This window comes from Lates calcarifer, linkage group LG23, assembly GCF_001640805.2.
Source record: "Lates calcarifer isolate ASB-BC8 linkage group LG23, TLL_Latcal_v3, whole genome shotgun sequence".
Lineage (NCBI taxonomy): Eukaryota > Metazoa > Chordata > Actinopteri > Centropomidae > Lates > Lates calcarifer.
Genome location: NC_066855.1, coordinates 691,319 through 712,089, shown reverse-complemented (window position 1 = coordinate 712,089; position 20,771 = coordinate 691,319). Strand labels below are relative to the sequence as shown.

The window sequence follows — 20,771 nt, the reverse complement described above, 5'->3', positions numbered from 1 at the left end:
AACAAGTTGTCTCTACTTCCTGAACGGTTGAGGTAACGTTGTCCTGTCTGCTCCTCAGTGACAGCAGCACGGTGAAGGCTGCAGGAAACATTCTGGACGACATCAGCAACATGTTTGATGATCTGGCCGACCAGCTGGACGCCATGTTGGAGTGACCTCCCCGCTGCTTTTCTCCAGGGAGCGACGGACAGATGTAAACCAGCGAGCAGGAGCAGTTCACTGTCTGATGCTGGTAAGAACAGAGTCTGTGGAGCTCAGGACCTCTGCAGGACTCCGACTCATCAAGTGCACATTTGAGGATTTTCCCACAGCACAGTTTTTCAACGCGAGCACTTCGCCTTAGGACACACACCTGGGAATGTTATTGGAGCTAAAACAAAGAGCGGCTGAAAGATGTTTGTGTGTGTGTTCAATACTTTATCACTAAAGGGAATGAGGGTCCATTTTCTTCACATTACCTGTAAATGTATAGATACTGTAGTCCATGGTGGCACTGTGTATGTGTGTAGTCAGATATCTTTATACTGAGTATATTTATACTTCTATATGTTTGTTTTTTAACAAATGGAGTTCCTCTTGACTGATCCACTGTTTAAATCACTCCAGAGTGTATTAGCATTACTGTGTTATATAAACTTTATATATGTATATTGCTGCTTATTGTCTATAACAAGGGGAAATATTGTTTACTGTATTAAAAGCAGCGTATTCCATACGTATGTATTAGATTTAATTTTCCGTGTTTGTACCAAAGTCTTTCCTCCTCTTCAGCAGGCACATTAAGAGGTTTCTGTCAGCACCACGTTAGGAAACATCCATTCTTTAAAGCACTGTTAACCTTCATCAGCTCTGACTGCTGTGGACTGAAGAAGTTATTTAGAGTCTGTGGAGCTCGGCTCTTCTCCCACCGACAGTTTGGAAGGTGTCGCGGCCTCAGGGTGCTATGAAGTGAATTTACTGTAACTGTGCTGTTACAAAGCAAAGAAAGAACATTTAAAAGTGACTGAACACTGACGGTGGTTCTGTAGATTTGACAATGCAGGAGTATGGAGTCTGCAGTGTGCCACTAAAATAATCAGTTTTTATTTTGATATATTTAAAAAACTAAATTGATGAATTAAAATTACAGTTACTCATTAGAGAACTAAAAAACCATCTTTAATAATTTAATAAATATAAAATAACATCAATTTTAAAAAGGAAATGTGACTTTTTCTTACATTTACTAATGAATCTATTGTATTAAAGATAGTGTGGAAATATTTTCCAATATTTTTAAGTTTAAATATTCTCCAAAACATAACTTAATCTGGTGTTGTCAAGTCAAAGGTTTGTGTGATTCAGAGTCACAGCAGTGCAGATATTCCTTGAGGGAATGTGAACTTGCATGTTGGTCCAGAAGTTGTTTTTATAAAATAAAAGAATCATCTTTAAATTAAAAGTGACTCCATGGAAACTGTAAATGAAACTGTAATGTTAAAGCAGGAAACCGTAGAGTCTTAAGATGGAATTGATTATTAAAACATCAGAGACAGAATAGAGACATCAGAATTACTAACTTGGCAAATGTAATAATCTGTTTATTTATTTATTTTGTGATATTTTATTTAAATATTTGGCACACTTCAGACTCCATACAGGGACGCAGATTTGTTTTACAGAGAAAAATTCAGGGTCAATGTGCATATAACTGACTCTGACACAGGATTATAGTTGAATCACTGAACTGATATCCTGTTTCACTTTCATTTATCTATCCCTCTCTTCTTTATGCACCTTACAGAGTCTTCACTGCACAAAAAGATGCTTTTATTGTTAATTCCTCTGACTCCACTATAAGTCACAGACTCAACGCCGTACACTAACTCTGTGGTTGAATGCTTGTTTGTGAGCCATCCTCACTCAGTGAGGCCAGTAAAAAAAGCCATAACCTTTGACCCTCCCCTCCATTAATCCTTTCCACTCCCTGTGTTTTTTAAACAGCACTCAGAAATTTCCTCCTGAACTTTGTCTAAAAGAAGATTTAAGTGTACTGTAAAATATTCAGGGAGTTGGCACGTTCTTAACATTTTACATTTTGCCATCAAACCCTTTGAGTTTTAGCACTATTTGTTCCTCTGTTCAGTTTTGATGGATGCCTGTTACTTCTATTAATATTTCCACTGAGTTCTGTATCATCCTGGAAATCATTAAAAGGAGCATTTATACTGAGGACGTGTTGTGTTTGTTCACTGAAAGCAGAGTGTTTCAGATGCAGCGTGATTACATTCAGTCAAATGGACGAATGTGAGCGAAGTTTTTTCTTGTGTCTTTGGCGTCACTGACTTTCTGCAGAATTTGACCTGAGTGAAGCAACTTTAGGTGAAAATGTAGAAACTTTGCATCTGTCCCAAAGATTTCTGACTCCATATTAATACACAGAGAGATGAGGGGGTGGTGTGAGTCCTGAGATCAGTTTTCTGCAGAAACATCCATGGCTGCAGCTTCCTGTTTGTAGTGTGTGTTTGTGAGCCAAGGACAGTCATTGTGCGCTCACTGCTCACTGTTCCTGGTGAGTGTGTCTTTCATCAGTCATGCATTGTTGATGTGCACACAGCTAACAGCTGCCTGCTGTCACAGGAAACAATAACAAAGTCACAGGTCTCAGGTACGACAAAACAGACTCAGTTCAGTTTGATCCAGATGTTATATTTGTCAGTGCTCATCAGTACATTCTACAGCAGAGCATCAACACCAGCACACCTGCCTGTCTCAGGTGTGGATGATGCAGCTTTAAATTCCAGAAATTTCAGCAGAATCAATTCAACATACTGAGGAGCTTCACTTCTCTCGAGTCAGTCAAAATAAATTTTCTCTTAAATCATTTATTCATGTATGTACAAATCTAAGAGCGACATGAAAAAATAATTTTATTGAATCAAACATTGTGATGACAGAAACATGGAGGGTTGTTTCCAAGGCTACCCGAGCTTTCATGATCCTAAAAAACTACACGGTCCCTTCAGCCGTCGTTCGACTTTAACATACTGTTGCTGTTCTAACACTGCTCTGACAGGAAAACAGATTGTCGAGGAATGCTTCTCTTGGCAGTGAGGGCTCAGCAGTTTCTCAGCGCAGCTCATTCACAGATACCGAGTAAAGAAAATATATATTCTTTCATTCTAGTCACTGATTGCAGACACCGACGTGTGACATTCATTAAACTGTAGCTTTAAAATCTTTCGCTCAAAATCTGTCAATAATTTATTTTTCCCTGTGTCCCATTATTCCTGACGTGGTCCTTTTCATATGAGAAACTGTACATTACTATTCCTCCTCTCTCTTCACATATTAACATTCATTCCTGTGTGTGACACTGACATCTCATAAGTGGCAAAACCCTAAATTAAAACAATAAAATCATAATAATACTGTTTAACATGGGAGTTTAAAACATTCTAGATGAACACGGTGTCTTTCATTCGCAGTGTGATAAAGTTAAAAACCGAATCCAGACACGAGGAGAGCAGAGGCTGATTATCTCTGTGGGTCCTCCACTGGAGGGCGGGACAGACGAGTCTGGACGAGACACAACTGATGATGATGATGATGATGATGATGATGATGATGTTTACAAGTTGCTGAACAGTTCGTTCCTCTTGCTCCAGTCCATGGGCGGAGCTTTCTTGGCGGCTCGTTTCTTATGGGCTCGTTCTCTGGCCTGAGCCAGTGACAGACCCAGACCCAGGCTGTCAGCTGCTGGAGCCGGCTCCCTGCTCAACCTGGACACACAAACACAGACTGTGCATTAATCTGGGCCTGAGGACTTAATAATAATCAATAAAGATAATAATAAACCCCCCGCGATCAAAGATGCCTGATTATCTGATGGTTGTAAAGATGATCTGGTCAGATTGTCCTGTGGTGTGAGGTGTGTTCAGACTGAGTTTACCTCCCCTGATCTGCTCTGAAGACGATCGGAGAAAATCCCAACAAACAAGTGACGCCGTCGTCCGCCATGTTTGTTTACTCTAAAGTCGCATTTGACTGCGCAAGTTTTGGAGTTTTGAGAGTCCAGACTCTGGTTGTTGGTGAATCTGTTAGTGTGTGGTGTGAAATCTGTCGTTATCTGTCGTCGTGTGTGTGCTCTCTCACATTTTTAAAAATCTTTTAGTGTGAGTCAGACTTAAGAGTCTGATGTTCAGATTTACTTACATACAAACAATCTGAGAAAACAATCTGAATATTTTAGCTTTTAAAAAGTTGTATTATTTCTTAAAGCTTCTCTTGAAATATTACGTAACATTGTGTTTTTATTTCAAAGAATCTCAGCTTTGCTCTTGAAATCTCACATTATGTTCCATTACATGAAACCAGGGTTACTTAGAAGAAATTCACAGAAGTATGCTCATCTTTCACCACGTCTGCTGTTCAGAAACCGAACGTTTTGCTGAGGGAAACAGAAAGTAACAGTGCTTCCGTGTTGTTGCGGTGTGGCTGCAGACAGTACCTCTGCAGGAGGGGAGCTGGGAGCTGCTGCTGGCAGGGAGGCGTTGGAGGAGGCGCTGGAGGCTGACGAGCTCACCGACACATGAGGCTTCATCTCTGCTGACGCCTGTCAAACACACACCAAACACACTGTTCACGTGTGCGACCACTCGATCAGACACTGGACACTTTTACTGTTAGTTTGTCTGCAAATCAGTTTGTGTGAAGTGAGGCTGTGCAGTTTACTGCCTGATGGTGACCAGCAGGGGGCAGCAGACTCCTCCTGTCAGTAACGCAGATCACTCACTTATTAAAGCTGAGGCTCAGTGTCAGCACTAATCTGTCTGCAGGATGGAAAACTGGTTGAAATATTAAAAAGACGTCCTCGCTCATGTTCACATTCTTCAGCTGGAAGCTCCACAGAACATGTCTCTGTGTGATTCACCTCATGTATGAATAAAACTGGCATCCAATTCATAAGCAGCTGCTCCGCTAAAAATAAACTCACAACACCAGAGCCCTGCGGTGATGTTTTCTAGAGGCCTGGAGAGGCTTTTAACACATGCACACACTTTAACCACAACAACTGCTTTTTCACTCAGACACTCGTCTTTTTAATGGGCTTTATATTTTCACAAATGCAGCTTCAAAACCTCTTGATATCGACTCTATTTGGTCAGGAGTGTTTGATTTAAGTGGTCGGACCTCAGAAGCTATTTGCTGATATTTCCTGTCTGTTTTCAGGAGTTCACATGTGACTGAAAGATTCTCTGTGAGGAGGCAGAACAGGCTGTTTTTAAAGTTTTTTAAAGCTCAGTTCAGCTCAGTTTAATCAGCTGCTGATGTTACTGCGCTGCTGTATGTGTGTGTTAATCAGACCCATCTTAAAACAGAGCACACACACACACACACACATTTAAGTTCAGAGGTCGTCATGAATGTTTATGCCGAGCGCTGTGTTATGTAATTGCTGGTGAATGAGTGATTGTTTCTGCTGCGGTGGAGTAGAATCTGTGTGAGTATGTGAACAGCGCTCGTTAGTCATCTCATTAGCATAATCCCCAACTCGCCTTGAGAGTTAAAGCCACTTCAATCCCATGATCCTCCAGGACACAGAAGAGAGAGAGAGAGAGAGAGAGGAGAGGGAGAGGGAGAGGGGGGAAACACACAGTGCTGAGCTCTTGTTGCCATGGTGAAGGGTCAGCCACAATGTCACCAGAGGGGCCAATCCACTTTTCCCATGTTGTCAGTGTGTGTGTGTGTGTGTGTGTGTTGTGTGTGTGTGTTGTGTGTGTGTGTGTGTGTGTGTTGCTGTTTCTTCCTACAGGAGTGTGTTTACTTTTGATAAACTCACCCTCTGCTGTGCCTGTGAACGTCTCACCAACACAGTGAGCTCACACCAGCCGCTAATTAAAGGAGCATTTCACTGCTTTTACACATGGAGATCATGGAGTCTGCCTCTCTCGGATCAGAAAGTGTAACTGTATACGTGGGTGTTTACAAAGCAACGAGGGTCTAAACAAAAGGAGCTAGTGAGCTGCATTATGGGAAATATTGGTGTAAATTCTAACCTGATAACATTCAGTCATTATTATCTGTCTCCTGTCGCTTTTGAACCTATACCAGGCTGCCAGCTGCTCAATATTTCACTATCATCATCTGTAATATCAGATTTCAGTGGTGATCAATTGTGATGACGTGCTCATGGTGTGGTTTTGTTTAAGAAACATCTCACCAGTTCTCAGGCCTGTGCACTGACACAGTACAGAATCTAACCTTTTGTATTTTTTACTTTTAATGATGTGTTAAACAAATAAATACAACATTCTAGAGTAAAAACAGAGAGAGAGGAAAATAGAGAATCTAAAACATTATGAGTCAGACTGAGTTTTACAGTCTGGTCCTGACAGGAAGCACATGATGACAGCCAGTGTGCTTCACACAACACTGTCCAGAAATCCTAATCTGCTACCAGGAATGTCCAGAGAGGATCAGCTGGGCTTTTCCAGGCCGCTATCAGTGAGGAAGTGTGTGTGTGTGTGTGTGTGAAGTGAAGTTCTCACCTCTTCACCCTCTGATGCTCTCTCCGATGCTGGTTCAGGAAGAGGTCCTACAGTCAGGTAAGAACACATAAAATCACCCTCATTATACAATCATCGTTAATAGATTTCTCATCAGTCACAGTCATTCTGTCTGCAGACGGTGGTGTGTTTGTGTGTGTTACCGGTGATGTGTTCCTCAGTGGGCAGGACGTTGCATCTCTTGAAGAAGTCGTCAGTCTCGGTGTCGACCACCAGAAGTCTGGTCTGGTCTCCTCCGGCCTTGATGGCTGCGACCACCTCTGAGTGCAGCATCCCGATCACTGACACACCGTTAACCTGAGAGACGACAGCAGAGGAAGAAGGAAAACACATCAGTCGGAATGTGGACAGTAAAAATAAAAACAAAGTTTCTTCTGAGATTCTGGCAGAAACTAAACCACAGAAGACAATAAACTGTCTTTCAATTAATACTCAATTAATTACAGAGTAATATTTGTAAACAACAATAAAGATAAAGATCAGATAAATATGAAATAATTACATAACTGACTCTTTTTTTGTTTCAGTGGGGAATTCTTCCTCTTCATCTCAGGTGAACTCCCCCATGGTTTTATACTTGGTTGAGTCCTTATCGCCATCTTTAAACTCCTGCTACGTCACCCATCCAAAAACACAATCTCTCCTTTAACTGTTTAACGCTCGTTTGTTTTAGGGGCTTTATAGTACTTATAGTGATTTTTAGCATCAGTGTAATATTTTCTATAAATAATATTACTCCACAGTTACGGCTGAGTGACAAAAATGATAATAAAATAAGATAATTATCGGAAAATAACTCTCCCTCGACAGAAAAACAAGATGATCGATACGACGTTGATATAACTCGTTCCATCCAGACAACATCCGAACCAATCACATGGCCGGAACTGAGTTACGTCATGTTAGGTTGACGCACACAGCGCGTCAGGAGCGGGAGCGGGATTAAAGAGAAAATGGCGACAGGAAATGTTAGCGAAGAAGAAGACGCTGCGACGGACACAGGCCGAGGCTCAAAAGACGAGGCGACCGTTGAAAAGAGGAGTCCAAGATATTTTGGCTGTTTAAAGAAGAAGTAGCATGTTCCCGCACAGACAGGTAACACCACTCATCTGTTAACACCTGAGCAGGTTCTGCTGGTCCCCCTAAAACAACCAGTCCCAAAACAACAACAGACCACAGCGTCACTTTCTCCAGCTCCATGTCTTACTACACAAACATTCACCTGATGAAATCTTCAGGAACAGGAACAGTGATTTGATTTACATTGTGATATATACCGATTTGTTTCCACATCACCCAGCTCTCATTTATCATATGTTGACATATGTTCTGTAGCTGCTCAGCAGTGGTCTTATGATATTTCCTTTCTGACTGTGACATATGTGACATATGTTAGATATATCTGTATTATAGGGAGTGTCCAGACGCTTTCTTTAGATAACACTGAACAGATTGGACTGCCAGTCCATCTCAGTTGCTGCTCCAGCAGACACAGCTGAACCCTGTGGGTGGAATATTTATATCACACCCACATCAGGATGGACACACCCAGCATGAGTGTGGACCTGCTCAGACCAGAGACTCTGTTACAGCCTGTTTACTGCTGTCAAACACCAGGCTCGTGTTTGTCCTTAATGTTTCCATGGATTAATGCTCACAGCTGCAGCTGTGAGGAAACCAGCAGCTCCAGTCTGACCTGATACTTTATTGATCCCTGAGAGGAAACTTTCTTTTTTGCCCTTTAGTGCAGTGACTGTGGAGCAGGTGAAGGCTGCCAGGTCAACCTGATGGTTTCTCACCAGTGACCACGTCAGCATACTATACTCTATTACCTTCAATCTAAGACATTCCAGTTGACTGATCATTCCCTCAGAGGACAGTGGGCAAAGTAGGTTTCAACGCTGGAAACTTTCTGTGGGAATTAACGTGAATAAACTGCAAATCTGCAAATCTGCAGGTTAGCCTGTAACAGGGAACTAAATGAAGTGGAAAAAATGAACCTGTGTCAGCAAAAAGCTTGGTTAAAACCAAATCATTTCTACTGCTGCATCTGAGCCCACAGACGACGTCCAGTCAACTAAACTGAGATGATATTACTGTGGTAAATATATTTGATCAATGGTACTGAAGTTTAACAAGCACAAAATAACATGTGTCTAAACAGCAGCTAGCTGCTAAATCAGATATAAGCTAGCTAACATCATGTTTATTTGGTTATTTTATTCCACATTCATGTTTTTTCGTTGTTCAGTGAAAGTTAAGTTCAACTCAGAAAGAAAGCAAAGTCAAAAATATAAATTTAAAACGTCTGCTCATAATTTCTAATTCAATCTTTAATTCCCCAGTTTAACCTTTCCAATGGAATGTTTCTGGAAAGTTTTAAGAAATTTACCTAAAATTTTCCACCTCTTTGCAACCCTAGGGCAAAGTAAATGAATTCTGATATTAAAAGATAAGAGAGGTGAAAGTATGAAATGTAATGCTGTGCCTCAGCGACAGCAGAAGAGTAATGGTACCATGGTGGAAAGTGTGTGGTAACACTGTTATTACAGGGCGTGGTGTGAAGCAATACTCCCAGAGTTGGAACTAATCAAGCATCCAGGGAGATAAGTAACTGAGGAATTCCTGTGGGAGGACGAGCCGAGTCGGGAATACTGTCAGGAATCTCTCCGTCTCACCAGCTCCCACACTGGCTGTGAATGTCAACAGGTGGTACAGAAACACTGTGCTGTGTTTCTCTCAGGTGACCCCTGACCTCTTCAAAAAATATCATCACATTCTCAGCGTTCTCTTTCCCCAGTTCACCTCTGAAGTCTCCACAGTGTCCGCCATCTTAGTGGGAACACTGTGTGGTACAGTTGTGGTATCACCTCATTTCCATCATTCTTCCTCCCCCCTCTTCTCTCCTGCATGTGAGGCCCTGCAGACTGTTTGAGCAGCCTGTAATTCAGCCCACAGACGCAGTAAGTGGATTAACTCTGACCCTGCCATGTTCAACATGGCCAAACAGCCTGGTGGTCACACACACACACAGGTGCTCACACACAAATCACACACACAGACATATAACACATCCACACACACACACAAAACATATGCACAGAACAGTCACATACACTCTCCATCTAACACTTCCTGGGATTTCAGTTTTCCATTTGCCCACCAGTGTAATAGGATTACAGCTGATACACAGACAAACACGATAACACACACTCGGCAGACGCAGGATCAAGCAGAACTCTCGCTGCAGAAAAAGTGTGTGTTGTGTACCTGGACGATCTTGTCCTGTGGTCTGAGTCCAGCTCTCTGAGCCGGAGAGTCTTCGTCCACAGCTCGGATGAACTGGCCCGGTCTCGACTTCTCGCTGTGCAGGTTGAAGCCGTAGCCGCTGGTTCCCTTCTTCAGGTGGTAGAGACGAGGCCGCAGCCCGCCTCTCTCATCCTGCACACACACACACACACACACACACACACACAGGAGAGAATGATCAGCATGACCGTTCATTTTCAGGTGTGAACAGGTTTACTGTCTCTGTCTCTGCTGAGCTTTTTATTGTTGCTTATGTTTATTTTATTGTCACCATTCCAGAGAATGACATATTCACTTTACATACAGTGTACGTGGTAATTATTTGGACAGACCATATCAAGTCTTACTAAAACTGTAATAATAGGACACGTCCTGTAGCTGACTCTGTCCCAGCTGTGTGCAGAGCCTCCTGCTGTGGCTGATTCCTGTTTAAACGTCTGTAACACCACGTGTGGGTGAAGAACCTGCGTGTTCATTTAGCGTCATGAGCCTGCATCTGTATTACAGGACTGCTGGAAATGATTGTTGCATGGGCTCCTATTACAAAATGGCTCAGCTCCATAAGGGTGTTGTCATTTTCCAGCGCCTCGGTTGCAAAATTTTTCCGAGTGGCGTAGCTGCCAACCACACTTTAACCACGCAGGGAGGATAATTAGTCTCTTTCACAATACTGTCGTTAACTGAGGACATCTGAAGTCGAGCAGGTTCAGCTGCTTAACATCTCATTATTTACGCGAAGAGTTTCTGATTATTAATTAGAATTATTAGAATTAATTTCAGGTGAAAATGATAAGCAGCCTCTAAAGCCTTTGATGGTGAACATGTGCATGAGTCAGTAACAGAACAGCGAGCACCTGAAGCTCTGATAAACCATGTCCTCCACCCACCTGCTGTACCTCCATCACCTGATAAAACCACAGCTATCTCTGCTGCATCCTCAGCTATCAGCAGCTATCTGTAAATGATTCTCTGCCAGGTGACAATTTAAGATCAGCCACTGCAACCTCAGCATTCACTCACAGAGTGGACTATGAATTGATCTGGTGGTTAATATGAAATCAGAGTGGTTGATGATTGCTGAAACATTCCTGGGTGAGGCAGTGTGACCTTGGGAGGTGATAGTCTGGTTGAACCTTTGGTTAGGAATCACACATTTATGACAAAACCCACATAACCAATGGCTGTTAATGAAGATGATAAGGATGATATAACAGCTGAGGTGCAAAGTGCACTGGACTGCTGCACGCCACAAATATCTGAGGCACACATACAGGACATTTAACAGTCCAACCGCAACTTTAAGTGTTTTTGCTTCGCCCTCACTGCTCTAAACAGCCTCATTTCCTGCAGCAGCAGCAGGACAAAGTTAGCAGCTGGTTAACACTGAAGCTCATCTGCACCTAAAACTCCACACTCTGACCAGAAACACGACTCCACATGACTTCCAGTGTTGCTGTGTCTGCTGAACGTGCAGATGTGACATTATGTCAGTGTCGTGTTTGACAGTTGATCCGCTGCCGCATGCGACCAAAAATATCAATTAATGCAGCTTTAAGGATAAAGTCAGGGATTAAAAGTTCCTTCCCTCGCTTTCCTTTCAGAAACCACAAGCTCTGTGGAGGGAACACTGGTGACTCATACACACAAACGTGGCAAACACACTAAAGTACATTTTAAATGAATGTATACAGCAGCCACTGCTGCTTCAGCCGGCGCTGAGATTTCAAGCTGTTTACAATCCAGCCAGTCCTGCCCTCAATTCCAGAAATCAAAATAAAAACGAGGGTTCAGAACGGCACTTCTTGGCTGCTGACAGGTATCTGAAGCTGTCATGTTGGTGAACAAGCACCATATAATCCTTTTACTGCGCAGCAGGGGAGCAGAGAATCAGCTCGTGGCTCAGGAGGTGACCAGAGACCGACTATCAGCTCTCTGTCTGTCACACATCTACACCCCGAGAACACAAGTACAGATGTCTCGTGATTTCTATCTCCATATCTCCCTCTATCACAGCACCAGCATCACTCCATCCCTCTGACGTGCTCAGGTGAATCTCTATCTCTGGCTTCATGCTAACATGTGTCCCCCGGTCTGATCTCACTCTCTCCCCACAGGATAAAGTCTGTTGTTTTTGTCGACCTGGGCTCAGAGAGGCCTAAAGGACGGAGGCCTGGGCGTAGTGACAGCACCCAGCAGGGAGGTGGAGGAGGGATAATGGAGGAACGAAGACAAGCCAGGATCCAAGAAGGATGCCAGGGTAAGTTTCCCTCTGATCAGATTCCACAACTGTTGACAGTTTCTGCCTTGAAACTCAAGTAAAGTCACTGTCAGACCTGAAATATTATCATTCACCACACTCTTTAATAAGGTGGCCAGCAGGTGTCTCTCTGCCTGTGCCCTGTTCTCTCTGCATTTGGCCTCAATGTGAAAAGACTGTGGAGCTTTTTACTGAGGCTGAAACCTGAGCAATAAACTCTGCAACAGTCATGGAAAAGTATTAACAAACAAAATGAGTATTCAGTCTTTGTCATGAAGCTGTTTCCACAGCAGCTCAACAGGCTTTATGAGTGACATTTGAATACTTAGTGATTTTCAGTACACACAGGAAAACCACAGTATCAGCAGAGCCACAGCAGAACAGTGCAGAGACACCACTGGGTGAAAGTCCAGCAGAGTCTGTTCAACACAGTGTTTGTTGCTATATTTCTACACTTAATCTGAATATTTCTACAACATGTGACACACTGTGACTGGACCACAGTAATAATATGACACCCTGATGACCCCTGATGAAACTGTAGTGAAGCAGAATTCAGCTGCACATGCTGACTCTTCCTGGTGCGCCATGTTGACTGGTGGTATGCAAAGTTTATGCTGTTGTTCCACTGCAACAAACTACTTTTTCTGCCAGTATTTCAATGCTCATTGGTGCTCAACCCAGTGGTGTGTAGCACATGTAGCGATGCAGCTGCTTGTAAATGACCAGCAACGATTTTTGATGCAAATTAATTACAGCTGGGTTCTGCTTTAAGTTTATTTCCTCTATGAGCTGAGTGTTGATGCTGCAGCAGCTGCAGTCTGTGTTGATAAGTGACCAAACTACAGTAGCTAACCTCCTGACATACATCTGTCCCTCTGCACCTCACAGTGTGAAAACCCTTTCTCTATTCTCTCTATCTATCTACATACATAGATACACATCACCTACTGTGCCTGAATAATGCTTGCAGCTGCTGACAGGAAGTGTCATATAGAGCAGACTTGTCACTTATTAAGAAATGCTGACTGTAACTCACAGACATTTCAGCAGCTCTGATGGAGACGTGCTCTGACTGTCCAGGGATGTCATTCATTTCTTCACTTTGAAATTATCAGCAGTTGTTTTACACAGTTTCTGCTCAGTCAAAAGAAAATCTTTAAGGTCACTGTACAGAGTTAGAACCTCTGCCACAGGGGGCTGTAATAAGTGTAACACAGGGCTCTGTCAGATACCAAAGACCTGGCTGCAGGCTCCACCAAAGAAATAACATCTGGTGTGCGACATGCGACGCACAGCCACAGTGTGACTGCAGGATTAGCCCTAGTTTTAGTGTGACGGCACCAGAGGCCGCAGGCAGCCACTGTAAACATCCCCTAAGCTTGTTGGATATCAAAGGTTAATGGTTTTACAGCTCAGTGTAGTTAAACATCAGATCCTGTGCTCCAGCCTGGTATAATGAGGGCAGACTTGTTGAGAGGACCTTGGACTGAGGATGAAACACTAAACCGTGTGTGATGTGAAAACTATGAGTATCTCTGGGCACGATCACTACACCCCAAACACGCTGTAAAACTTCTACAAATATGGGATGACTGCCGCATGTCTATGGACTGAATAATTCTGTAGAACCACCCAAACGGGTTTGTCTGAGTTCTGCCACACATGATGCCTACAGTGAGGAAAACAGTTGTATTTTAGTGTGTGATGTCCAAACTATTCAGCCACATACAGACTGCCTTTGTGTGCTCAACAGGATAAGATTCAGCTTTAAGTTTATTGCCTGGGGAAGTTATTATCTTACATAATAAACACAAACTACACAGACCTGCCACTATGTGTAGCATCGTGGTTATCATTAACTGGCTGAGACAAAAACAAACAATCTAGCTTCAGCACTATAGCAACAAGCTATGAGGACAGGAAGTGGTTTTTTCACAGGTTCCACCCCAACAGCTATCAGCTCGTGTGCAGACAGAGGAACCTGCTGTGTGTGTGTGTGTGTGTGTGTGTGTCACCCATGTTTGCATTGCTGCATGTGTGTGTGGTTGTAGAGCTGGCCCCTGCACACAAAATCTGCAACGGAAATGAGTTTAAGATCAAACACTACTCTTTAACCTACTTCTCTAACACCCCTGAGTCCGGCCTTCATGCTGCTTTTATACTTTATGTTTTAACCACTCTCATCTGAGCCTCGTTTCAAGGATCATTTACAATAAGTACAAGCAGGAGGTGGCAGGAATAGGCAACAGGGAAAACCACCCAAACAAATTTACAAGAGTCAGCCACAAAGGATGTTGTGGCAAAAAAAAAAAAAAAACCCTAACAGACATTCTGCTGAAATGTCTGCTGATACTATCGTTAGCTTGACATTAGCAAGTAGCATAAATAAGTCAGATAAGCTTTTAATTTATTAGGCATTAGTATCTGTAGTGCCTATATTTCAGAAAATATTAAAACATTTTTATATTCCCACACTCTGTCCCTCTGGTCTCTTTGTATCTGAACATCTCAATCTGTTTGGTCACACTGGATTCTCACTTTAGCAGCTGCTGACCGATTAGAGAAGGAAGCAGGCTGAGCCCAAAGCCCGAGGACACAGCCCCATATGTAATATACTATCAGTTCATTCACAGTGTGAGAGTAGGAGAGACTTCAAAGACACTCGGCTAATTACTTGGTCCAAATGTAATTATAATCCCTGTCATGCCAAAGACCCTGATTAAATCTCGATGGATCTGCAGACTTTCAGTAGACGGCTTAACTGATCACAGGAGTGATGAGTGATGGGAGCGTGTCCACAATTAGCGCCAGATGAATCATAAATGAATGAACGTCCCCATGTTCTTTAATGCTAATAATAAAGACCTGGGAGGAAAGCTTAGATGACCAACAGGCTGTTCTGTAAGAGTATGTCACTAAGAAAACAGGGAGGCAGTGAGGATCCTGGTCAGATGGCACCAACAGGACTTTAAGTGTTTTTTTTGGACGGCAGCCCATAGAAAGAACCATCTGATGACAAACTACTCCCCCAGGCAACGTCAGTAAGATTTGATCTCAGTCACAAAACGTTCTGATTTTTTTCGATAACCAGTAATATCATTACACCCTTCTGCTGAGTTTCTGACAGAGCACACAATAATCAGTGCTATCTACTACTAAAAAACAAGTAGTTTGGTACGACGGTCTTGAAGTAAAGGTTGTAACGTGACTATAAATAGGCTAGGTTTATCAACTGCAATCAACATGTCCACCAGCCCGTACGACCATGCAGGTTGTTTGTCTCAAACCTCTGATATGTTCAGAGCGTCGCCTGAAATAGCTACAGGTGTACCAGACCTTTGTTGTCATGGCCACGATAATAAATACGCTGTTAATCTTACGGAACGGTCATGGTTTGGTTAGGATAAGGAACCAAAAGAACTTGGTTAGGTTCAGATAAAGATCCTGGAACAGGTATGGTCAGAAAACACAATGGTCAGTTTCAGAAGTGAAATGAACGGCGGTCTCACTGTGTCAGAGTCCTGTGTTTCAGTCACACTGTCTAACATTAAAACGTAAACATGAGTCAGGACCTACAGGGTCATATTTTTAGAGGACAGTTCACTGTAGAGTTCAGTATGTGGTTGGCCTCACACTGATGGTGAGATTAACAGGAAGCACTGCCCAGTCAGGTGTCAGCTGATGTGTGAAATGTGTCAGTTAATTTAAACAGCATTTCATTCACCCTCAGACACAAACACAACATAATGATTTAGATTTTGACCAAGCAGTTGACTCTGCCTGCATCGTACAAACACATCTAACAGCCTCTCAGCACATACGTGGTAATAATGGTAATTATGTGATCACTGCTGAGAGGTCTGAACAATGCTCACCAACATCCAGTCAGCAGAAGAGTTCATTTACCAGGTGCAGCTTCAGCAATAGAGAGTAAATATCTTAATGTAAGCCCAGTCTACTGTATGTCATAGATATTTGAATGTGTGAGTCCTCACCTCAAGGCTGATAAAGTCACACATGCAGCAGCAAATGTTGAACTTTTTTACCTTCATATGTCAGTTTGCACCAAGGAATACATTTAAGTCTGAAAATCATCTGAAGGCTGTAACTAATAGTTACTTTAATTATAAATAAATAAGATAAATTGAGGAGTTGATTTATTGTGTGATACTGCCTGTCACAAATATATTGGTATTAATATACTGTGTGTTGGCTGTAGTACAAAAATGTCATAGACAGTTAGAGGTAACTTAGAAATATCTGACAGAACATTCTCAGGTTTAGTGCCACTAAGAACACAACAAATTTTAGTGGTTCTCTTTGAAATGTTGATATCTATGGAAACATTCTCCATTATTGAGTAATGTCACAGTAATCTTGATTTACAGCATTCACTGGTCCGGAATCAATAAAGCCACAGATGAATTGTTCCTTCACAGGCTTATATGAGCAGAGTGATAAGAGACGTTGTGAAACACTAAAGAAATGACCCTTTGGAAAGATGAGTGCTGCCTCAAGGCCTTCGCTCTGACTGTTGGGATCAAAGTGTTAAGTTCAGTTCAAGCCAGGATCACCCAGGGTGAAGAGTGTCCTTCTAAGACGATAAGTCAGTGTCTTCTCCAAATGAGTAACTGATGGACTGTCCATTAAAAGCTGACCAGCAATTTCATTTCCACTGCAAGAAAAGTAGCAGTGCAGTTATTTTACAGGAGTGCAATGGCACCAACTTTTCATTTCCAGTCAAGAATCTCATTATTATTAAACCCTGCCTCCACACTTTGAACACCAGTTCCCTTAGGATCCCGATATTCAATCATTTGTTTGACATTTTCACATCTACAAGAACAGAACAAATTGCTGTTTAATACAGGGGCCCACCCTCTTGCCCACTCATACATATTCTCACTTCACTCCAGCCCTCTTGACTAAGTGAGGGTGTAGGTATTTCAGGGTCAGTGTGGCCTCCTTGTTGAGGCGTGAGAGTCCTCTCTCCTTTTCCTCCCTGGCCCAGAAGTCTTTCTCCTCATGCAAACACTGGACAAAGCCTCCTCTCTTTCTGCTGTTGGGAGTCTCTATGGTGACCAGCTGACAGTTCTCGGTGTGGTGGAGGACCGAGTCGCGGGAGGCCAGGATGTTACCATAATATGATGACATGCTCACTCAGCTCATGCTTTTATCTCCCAAGAATAAAGCAACTCTGCAGAATTAGATATGCAGCTCTTTGCCAAAACCATCACCGTGAGGATTCTGGTTAATTTAGTGTGAAGAAAGTTTGGTGACGGAGCCCTGAACTGCAATGCCAAGCTTAACCCAAGGCAAAGACGTGAAAGAAACAATTGTTAAACCATGATTATTCTCAGCAGGGTTAGTTTCACGTCATCGTTAGCCAGCCCACTCAAGCGTTTCCCACTGGGAGGCTGGTATCAGACTATTAGTCAGCCTCTGTCAAGACTCCCATCAGAGAGGAGGGAAGCAGGAGGTTTGCAGCAACACAGCCAGCCTGAGCTTTTCACTTAGTGGGGGTCTGATAAGAAGATTCCTAAAATGAATACATGAAACAAACATAAATGGAATATTTCCATCACGCTTCTCAAACGTTTCACTTTAGGGTTGATTTGTGCTCTTCTAATTGCGTCACCTTGTCTTATCTCGATGTGTGCGACTCTAACATTCACGGAACATTATTGGATGGAAATACGTCCATCTGCATTTTCTTTTGACGATTTTCTGGAAATTCATTTACTGAATTTGGATGCAAACTTGGCTATTGATTCATGGTGAGCAGTAAGAGAAGTCCAATGTTACTGTTGTTGAACCACACTAACGTTCATCCTTATCTCCATGTTGAATAGTTGGTAATAAAGTAGATACTTGCAGGGCTAGTAGGGAAACTACTATGGCTGGCTGGCTGTTGAGTCATGTGAATGTGATGCCCATATACGTACGGTTACCTGCAGCCTGACGAAGCATGTTTCAGCCTTGAAGTGATCACCTTTGAGTTTTGGACTCTTGGTCCGATAAAACAAGCTACAGATAACTTTGTCACCTTTGGCTAAGAACTTGTGATGTGCATTTTTCACCTGTTCTGTTCTGATTTCTCTTGCATGTTTGATTAATCAATAAAAAATATAATGATTAGTTCTAACCCTGACGCTTACCAACAGATATTTTGGTTTTTAAAATGTAATCTATGCAAGATACAGAATCACTAACAGGTCCTTCATGTTGTTTTGTAGCTGATCCTTCTGAGACGGTCGAGTCTAAAATTAACCAAGTATCCCATTATTTTTCTAAATCCTGAACAGAAAACACTTCCAATTCTCAGAGTTCCACACAGCTAAACACCTCCACAATGAGACTATTTTGCATTGCCATTACACAACATTTAAATCAGATCCCAGACTTTGCTCTGGCTAAAACAGTTATACAGCCTGCAAAACCTTCTATGGTTACAACCTTTCCAAGGAATAATGTTATAAAATTGTTTCATAACCAACAACAAAAGCTTTGTCTTTCAAAGAGGCAGGATTACAGAGAACAAAAGCAAGAAAAGTTTATGAAAGTATTTCAAATTTTAATATTCTAATATGATGCATGGGCTCAGTTCCAGACAGGAAGTCAGACGATTGGAATTGTTACTAATCAAGCTGATCAAACTGTTGACACTCCTTCATCCAACAGTACATTTCCAGACACACTGATCATGACCAATGAAAGTACTATTTTTGTTCTGTTACATCAGTTCCATTATATCTCCTATAATCCTCTCAGATAGTGTATAGGGCTAAAAAGAGACGTCTCGTTGACGTGCATCAGTTTGACAAAGCATCCAAACCAACGGGCCAAACTTGTTGGGGAATTCAAGATGGGAACCGGAAAGACTGACAGACATTTATATGACAAAGACTCTGTTCAGCAGGAATGAGTAGAGGCCTGGAACATTTCACGGTGCTGTGTCACCCCCCCTGTCTTAGCTTATAGCCTTTCACTGGCAGTGGAAGTGTTACTCTGTGGGGGACCTATTCCCTACCTAACCTTTGCAGATCAGACCAGGTTCTGTCTGAAGATTTGTCAATAAACTGATTCTCAACCATGGATAAAGTAAATTTAAGTGATGTAACCTTCTGTAAATGTAACTGGACTTGAGTGGGAAGGTGATTTGTAACACATGCTGAGCTAAAGGCCAGAAAAAACAGTGTTATAATACATATTTATCACCCAATGGTAGAGGATTTTAGGTACAGACATAGACAACTCCTGTTCACATGGCAAGAGGTGAACAGCTGACCTTTTGACCTGAGGTTTATCAAGGTCCAGCTTAGAGAAGGATTTATCAAAGCCTAAAAGCTCTGAGAGAAACTAGGAACATGAGAAAATTAGGCGCGTGAACTCAGGCTTCAGAGCATGCACATTGTATGGTATTAATTCTTTATTATATTGTAGTAAGTCGTGCAGAGTGAGTGTACCTTAGTGCTGGAGCTGACACTCAGCCTCTCTGACCTCTCCGAGGAAGTATCCCCGTTCTCGCGCGGGCCAGGGCTGGACTCCCTCGGGGTGCCGTTGCTCTGTGTGTCCCCGCGGTCCGAGTCGCTGTCCTCGCCGCCGGGAACGGGAATCCCCTCCGTGACGAACTCTTTCCGGCACTGCAGATTGTGTTTCTTCAGCAGCTCGGTCGTCTCGGCGTCCACCACGATAAGCTCTAAAGCCCCGACGGTGGCCCGTATCCTGGCCACCACTTGCTGGTGGCTCTCGCCCTCCACGGTCTCCCCGTTCACGAACACCAGTCGGTCGCCGGCTAGAAGCCCGGCTCTGAAGGCGGGGGTGTCGGGCTCTACGAGCCGGATGAACTGCCCGGTCTTGCCCTTCTCTCCGTGCAGGTGGAACCCGTACCCGTTGGGTCCTTTCTCCAGCACACACAGTCTGGGTCGGAGGCTTGACATGTTGTTGCTCTTCTTACAAGAAAAAACTTTTATCCCCGCTGTCCAAACCACTTCAAATTAAGGAGTCACACAAGAACCATGTAAAAAAGTGATACCTGTTCACCGCAGTAACACTGTACCAGAGCTCACTTCCGCTGAACTGAGTCACAGTAAACTTTAATGCTGACTTTTCTCTCCTGCTGGTTGGTTCACAGATCCTCCCTTACCGACTGCTATGTTGCAATCTTCTATTTCACATCCAATCCGTCACCGTCCCGTCCTCAGCGGAGGTACCACCGTCAAGTTAACACAATAAGATCAACACCTGTCACCAGATTTTCAAAATAAAAGCCAAGACCGCTCAGCTGGTCTGATTTCGCCAGTGATGGAGCAATGGGAAGAATCATCACATCCTCCTTTTCTCAATTTCTGTAACTAAACCACATGTCACAGTTTATTCCTGTGATTATTCCACTATAACGTCCAAATGTAAAATATGAGCAGTGAGCTCAGGGGTCTTCTCTGAGGTCTGGATCTAAAGTCGTCTCCTGGACGTGATGAACAGGAAGTGTTGAGTTTGATCAGAGCACCAGTGTCACAGTCTGACACCATTAATGGAGCTTCTGTTGTTTAGTTACTGTGTTGGTGTAGCTGTTCAGTGCTGTCAGGTCTTTCTAGATCAGTGAGTTATTGAACTTTTTTTGTTGCACAAGAAATGTCACACCTTCACACAAC

The 20,771-nt window shown here is 42.9% G+C and overlaps 2 protein-coding genes across 2 annotated transcripts in view; one reads left to right on the top strand and one right to left on the bottom strand.

Annotated features, from left to right (window-relative positions):
• The window catches only part of LOC108885269 (caskin-2-like), a 37,633-nt gene extending 35,421 nt beyond the window's left edge, over positions 1-2,212 (top strand). Inside the window, 1 exon segment of the mRNA XM_018679535.2 lies at positions 59-2,212. Coding sequence (XP_018535051.1) covers positions 59-155 — 97 coding nt within the window. The 3' untranslated portion in view covers positions 156-2,212.
• A 455-nt stretch (positions 2,213-2,667) lies between these two features.
• LOC108885270 (Na(+)/H(+) exchange regulatory cofactor NHE-RF1) lies at positions 2,668-20,295 on the bottom strand. Its single transcript, XM_051066575.1, has 5 exons — positions 19,584-20,295; positions 9,819-9,989; positions 6,692-6,845; positions 6,531-6,577; positions 2,668-4,594 (listed from the first exon to the last, which is right to left on the bottom strand). Exons 1-5 carry the CDS (start codon positions 20,055-20,057, stop codon positions 4,388-4,390), a joined length of 1,053 nt encoding a protein of 350 aa, XP_050922532.1. The 5' UTR covers positions 20,058-20,295; the 3' UTR covers positions 2,668-4,387.
• Positions 20,296-20,771: the final 476 nt, after the last annotated feature.

Excerpts from the sequence above, each read along its gene's own strand:
- LOC108885270 (XM_051066575.1), bottom strand. The coding sequence starts at position 20,057 with ATGTCAAGCCTCCGACCCAGACTGTGTGTGCTGGAGAAAGGACCCAAC. Across the intron at positions 6,578-6,691 it reads CACTGAGGAACACATCACCG|GACCTCTTCCTGAACCAGCA; the intron begins GTAACACACACA and ends ACCTGACTGTAG. Across the intron at positions 4,595-6,530 it reads GAGCATCAGAGGGTGAAGAG|GCGTCAGCAGAGATGAAGCC; the intron begins GTGAGAACTTCA and ends TGTGTTTGACAG.